Source organism: Coturnix japonica, unplaced genomic scaffold (genome assembly GCF_054131305.1).
Source record: "Coturnix japonica strain WE unplaced genomic scaffold, WE-NBRP24 Scf040, whole genome shotgun sequence".
NCBI classification, from domain to species: Eukaryota; Metazoa; Chordata; class Aves; order Galliformes; family Phasianidae; genus Coturnix; species Coturnix japonica.
Window position 1 is genome coordinate 4,630,563 of NW_028188943.1, and position 6,097 is coordinate 4,636,659.

At 49.9% G+C, this 6,097-nt stretch overlaps 1 protein-coding gene across 1 annotated transcript; it reads left to right on the forward strand.

The window, feature by feature from the left end:
• The first annotated feature begins 4,535 nt into the window (after positions 1-4,535).
• On the forward strand, positions 4,536-5,728 carry LOC146753071 (olfactory receptor 14C36-like). The gene has a single exon (XM_085531183.1). It carries the CDS (start codon positions 4,536-4,538, stop codon positions 5,499-5,501), a length of 966 nt encoding a protein of 321 aa, XP_085387309.1. The 3' UTR covers positions 5,502-5,728.
• The last annotated feature ends 369 nt before the right edge of the window (positions 5,729-6,097 follow it).

The following is a 6,097-nucleotide window of genomic DNA, read 5'->3' on the forward strand; positions in this document are numbered from 1 at the left end:
TGGAGTGGATGTCAGACTGTTTGCTGAAGCTGGAGCAACTGCAGAGCTCATTACCAGAGCTGCAATCACCACAGGACCTGTGATTGAAGTTGGAGCAGCCACTGGGCTCATTGGAGGGGTTGGAGTGACCACAGGGCTGTACCTCCTGGCACTGGAGGAGACAAAGTAAAAGGTTTAATTACTAATCATATTGACAATATTGCTTCCAAAACCCAAAGATGACCTCAGAGATGAATGTGCACAAAACTTCAGTTTGTCAGCTGCCAATTTTATTGTGATATAAACCAAGGTCAAACAGCATAGCAAAATACACAGCCTGAGTATAAGCAGGAGGAGTTGGAAACTGTGGTGCACTTGGAAAGTTATGACCTTGTTGCTATCACAGAAACATGGTAGGATGACTCCCACAACTGGAATACTGCCATTGATGGCTATCAGCGCTGTAGAAGGAATAGGAGATGTAGGAAGGGTGGGGGAGTTGCCCTCTATGTCATAGAGTGGTGTCATGGTTTTGTAATTTTGTAATTTTGCTATCAGTATTCCACATCTTAACATCATGTAAAGCATGGATACTTTTATCGAATGTGCAGTCCACAGAAGAAGACTACATATCCCAGAGAATAACACGGTCAGGGATGAGTCACGGGACCAGGACGCTATATGATCTTGTTCCCAGGCTGGAGTGCTCTCTCTCTCTTGGACTTCTCGGAGAGTGGGAAGCGTTCCAGCTGTGTAGCCTAGAGTTCACAGTAGGCCTGCCGGTTTTCAGGGACTCTCTCTCTCTGTTTCGTTCGATTTATTAGCCTCAATTATATTATATTGTGTTATCTTGTATTCCGATATCATATTTAGTAAAATAAGTTTTTCCTCCTTAGACTGCCGCTGTTTTTATTCCATTTCCCTTTTCCCCCTCCTTTCCGGGCTCCAGGGGCCCTACAGGGTGGCTTCCCCTGTCAGGGGCCTAGGTAAATCTAAGTAACCCGTGACAAGTGGATAGACTGTGAGGAGCTCCCTCTGAGAAACAGTCAGAAACAGGTTGAGGGCCTGCGGGTTAGAATTAAAGATGGGACTAATAAAGGTCAGCTGGTGTTAGTGGAATACTACAGGCCACCTGACCAAGGCGAGGCTGTAGATGAGGTTTTCTTGCTCCAGATGCAGGAGGCTTCATGCTCATGGACTCTCGTCCTGGTGGGGGACTTAAACCATCCGGACGTCTATTGGAAAGACCACAGGGCAAGCTGCAAGAGCTCCACAAGGCTCATGGAATCCATTGATGGTAACTTTTTGGTCCAGATATTGAACAGACTGAACAGAGGTGAAGCGTTGATGGACCTGCTGCTCACCAATGTGGAGGAGATCATCAAACGCGTTATGGTTGGAGGCAGCCTGGGCTGCAGCGACCATGCCCTGGTCAAGTTTGTGATCTTGAGGGATGTGGGCCTGGCAAAGAGTGGGGGCAGGACTCTGAACTTCAGAAGAGCAGACTTCAAGCTACTCAATGGATCAAGGGCCAAGATCCCCTGGAGCTCTGTCCTTAAAGACAAGGATTTTGAGGAGAGCTGGATACTCTTCAAGAATGCCCTCCTGAAAGCACAAGAGGTCTCCATCCCTCTGAATAAGAAAGTGGGCAGATGAGGTAGGAAACCAGCATGGCTTGGCAAGGACCTGCTGAGTGAAGTGAGGGCAAAAAAAGGGACATACCAGCTCTGGAAACAAGGCCGTGTCACCTGGGAAGAATACAGGGATTCCATCCAGTCTTGCAGGTCTCACCTCTGTGCCTGGGAAGATCATGGAACAGATCCTCCTGGACGACATGATTAATCACATGAGGAATGAGCGTGCAATCTGAGACAGCCAGCATGGCTTCACAAGGGGAAGGTCATGCTTAACCAATTTTGTGGCCTTCTATGATGGAGTGAAGGTATTGATTGATGAAGGGAAGACAACTGATGTCATTTACCTGGACTTGAGCAAAGCCTTTGACATGGTCCCCCACTACATCCTCATCTCCAAATTGGAGGGATGTGGATTTGATGGGTGGACCACTCAATGGATAAGAAATCATTTGAAAGGCCACAGACAAGGGATGGTGATCAATGTCCAGGTGGAGTCCGGTAATAAGTGGAATCCCCCAGGGGTCTGTCTTGGGACCGGTGCTCTTTAACATCTTTATCAGCTACATCAATGATGGAATTGAGTGCACCCTCAGCAAGTTTGCTGATGACACCAAGCTGAGTGGGAAGGTTGACATGGAGGAAGGAAGGGGTGCCATTCAGAGGGACCTTGACAAACTTGAAAGGTGGGCCTGGGTGAACTTAGTGAGGTTCAACATGCCAAAGTGCAAGGTTTTGCACTTGGGCCGTAAGAACCCCGGGCATCTGTACAGACTGGGAGTAGTCCTTCAGATCAGCTCAGCAGAGAAAGACCTGGGTGTCTTGATGAATGAGAAACTTAACATGAGCCAGCAGTGTGCTCTTGCTCCATCAGGAGAGGAGTGGCCAGCAGGGATAGGGAGGTGATTCTCCCTCTCTGCTCTTGTGAGGCCCCATCTGGAGTACTGTGTTCAGGTATGGAGCCCTCAGTACAAGAAAGACATAGAGCTCTTGGAAAGGGTCCAGAGGAGGGCCACGAAGATAATCAGGGGACTGGAGCATGTCCCCTGTGAAGACAGGCTGAGGGAGCTGGGCTTGTTCAACCTGGGGAAAAGAAGGCTGCCGGGTAACCTCATTGCAACCTTTCAGTATCTAGTATTCTAGGGAACCTAGAACCAGGAGGGGAGTAAACTCTTTGAAAGGGCCGATAATAGCAGGACAAGGGGACATGGTTTTAAGTTGAAAGAGGGAAGATTTAGGTTGGATGTTAGGGGAAAGTTCTTTACTAGGAGAGTGGTGAGGTCTTGGAACAGGCTGCCAGGGAGGTTGTGGATGCCCCGTTCCTGGTGGTGTTCAAGGCCAGGTTGGACGGGGCCCTGGGCAACCTGATCTAGTAAACGTGGAAGTGTGGTGGCCCTGCCAAGCAGGAAGGTTGGAGCTTCATGATCCTTGAGATCCTTTCCAACCCGGGTCATTCTGTGATTCTGTGATTCTGCGATTCTGTGATTTTGTGATACTGTGTTGAATGCCCGAATCTTCTAAATGGGAGGATCCCACAGATCTTCTCACATAGGGCCGAGCGTATGCTTGTATTTCCACAGTAGATGGAACCCAGTGGACTCCTGCATACCTGGTATGGCCATAGTTGCTGCCTACCAGGAGCTTTCAGCCCTGGAGCCCCAGGGAAATCTCCAGGGGAAGCAGTGAGGAAGAGAAACTCAAATCCTCAAGTGTGCTGAGCTGGGCCAGGCTGCTGGGACACTGGGAGCTCATACAAGTGGGCAGTGCTGCAGAGAGACAGCTGTGCCCAGGAGCAGCTCTTGTGCACAGCACAGCCTGCAGATGACAGAAGAAGAGGAGAGAAAGGGGAGAGAGGATGAGTACAGCGTGAGCAGACTGAGAGCTCGGGACAGGAGAGCTCACATGCCACGGTAAGTCTCACTGCAGACCATGCAGCTTGTGTTCCTATAGGGCTAACTAAAACTGAGACATCCCGTAGCAGATCTGGCTGCAGGCACTGCATGTTTCTTTCTTGTGGAAAAAGATTTCTGCTTTAGCTGAGGGTTTCCATACTGCATTATGAAAGCACAGCCCTGAGGGCTGCGTGTCCCAGCATGGCTGCAGGCTGTGCAGCCGGGGCTGCAGGCGGGTGCCCAGGGCTGTCCTGCAGAGCAGGGTCCCTGCTGTGCCCCAGGGGCTGTGTGCCGGGTATGGGACTCTGCCGCCTGCCAGGCTCAGCACTCAGCCTGCCCGGGGAGCTGCCCAGGGCGCTGCGGGGAGACGGGTGGGGGGAAGGAGCCCCCGACAGGGCTTGTGCTGCTGCTGCTTGGGGCAGGGGGATCACAGCTCCACTGCATAACAGTATGTTGGTAAGGGTACTTTGCAAGAGCAGAGCCAAGGCAGGGATTTTCCATTTCTTGTTCTGAGTGAAAGCAGAAAGGATTGGGGGAAGAAATCTAAGAGGGGCTGTCAACTTTGAACACAGCTCGGAGACTCCCAAATATATCTCCAATCAATTGGCTGTTTTTTGAACAGTCACACAGGCTGTGCTTTCAGCCTCACCTACCTAAAGCAAAAGTTATAGTTGTTTTCTGCAGGCATTAATAGTTCACTGTCCTGCAAACAGGCAGATTTCTCTAAGACAAACTGAAGTGCACAGAGGCTAGGGCTGGGGTCTCGAAGAGCAGCTGCAGTAAAGAGGAAAATACCCAGGAGGTTGGGGTATGATTAGGAAATGAGAAGAAAATAAGAGCTCCCCAGTATTCTACTCCTTAAGGGATGGTGAAGCTCATGTAAGTAAACACAAGTTATGGAGTTAAATAATTATTTTCCTAAGCAAAAGGAAAACTTATATAGTATAGCTGGAGGAATGTCTCTGAAAATGGTCTGGACTTGTCATTAACTTCTGGTCTCTGAGCAGGACTCCAAGCCCAAGAACAACAGATGCCCAACAGCAGCTTCACCAGTGAGTTCCTCCTCCTGGCACTGGCAGACACATGGCAGCTGCAACTCCTGCACTTCTGTCTCTTCCTGGGCATCTACCTGGCTGCCCTCCTGGGCAACGGCCTCATCAGCACAGCCGTAGCCTGCGACCGCCGCCTGCACACCCCCATGTACTTCTTCCACTTCAACCTGGCCCTCCTCGACCTGGGCTGCATCTCCACCACTCTCCCCAAAGCCATGGCCAACGCCCTCTGGGACACCAGGGCCATCTCCTACACAGGATGTGCTGCACAGCTCTTTTTCTTTGTCTTCTTCCTCTCAGCAGAGTATTCCCTTCTCACCATCATGTCCTATGACCGCTACGTTGCCATCTGCAAGCCCCTGCACTACGGGACCTTGATGGACAGCCGAGCTTGTGCCACCATGGCAGCAGCTGCCTGGGTCACTGGGGTTCTCCATTCCCTGCTGCACACTGCCAGTACATTCTCACTGCCTCTCTGCCAAGGCAATGTTGTCAACCAGTTTTTCTGTGAAATCCCCCAAATCCTCAAACTCTCTTGCTCTGGCTCCTACCTCAGGGAAGTTGTGTTTATCATTTTTAGTGTCAGTTTAGTCTTTGGGTGCTTTGTGTTCATTGTTGTGTCCTACATGCAGATCTTCATGGCCGTGCTGAGGATGCCCTCTGAGCAGGGACGGCACAAAGCCTTCTCCACATGCCTTCCTCACCTGGCTGTGGTCACTCTGTTTCTCAGCACTGACTTTTATGCCTACCTGAAGCCCCACTCCATCTCCTCTCCATCCATGGACCTGATGGTGGCACTTCTGTACTCAGTGATTCCTCCAGCATTGAACCCCCTCATCTACAGCATGAGGAGCAGGGAGGTCAAGGATGCAGTGAGGAAAGTGATGACCAAATGTATTTCAAAAGCAGTGAACTGCCCACCTTTTCGAATTCTTGACTTGTAATGCAGCTTTTTACTGAATCAAACTCTCCTTTTTGTTTGTTTTGTGCCAATTTATCTGTGTAATTTATTCTTATTATTTTAAAAGTAATACTATAGTGATTTTCATTACAAAGTCATTACTCAAATCATTTCCTATTCAGCTTGTACCTTTGTAGTTTAGCCCAGACACTCTGTATATAGTGAAATGGGCTCTCTGTGAACCATAACATAATAAAGGTCATGCAGTGACTCTGTCCATCCTCCTTCTTGTGAGACGTTTCTGGAGCTGTCAAGGTCTGATGTTCTCAGAAGCCCACAGTCCAGCAGGAATCACACAGCTGTTCATCCGTCTGTGCAATCAGCCTGCAACAGCTGACGGGCCATCCCTGGGCTCCTGGGTGGGGTCTGTGTTTTCAGGCTCACATTGTCAGTGCCTCTGAGTGTCCAGCAGCAGCAGCTGGTTTGTACGTTGGTCGTCAGATTCCTTCTTCCTCATTCCCTGAGTGACCCTGCACTGGACAAGTTCTTGAATATGGGTTATCATGTCAGAAGTGTCCAAGCTTCCTCCAGGGCTTCTTCCATTTTGTACAGAGAGGTGGTCACTGCCTCCTGGATGGT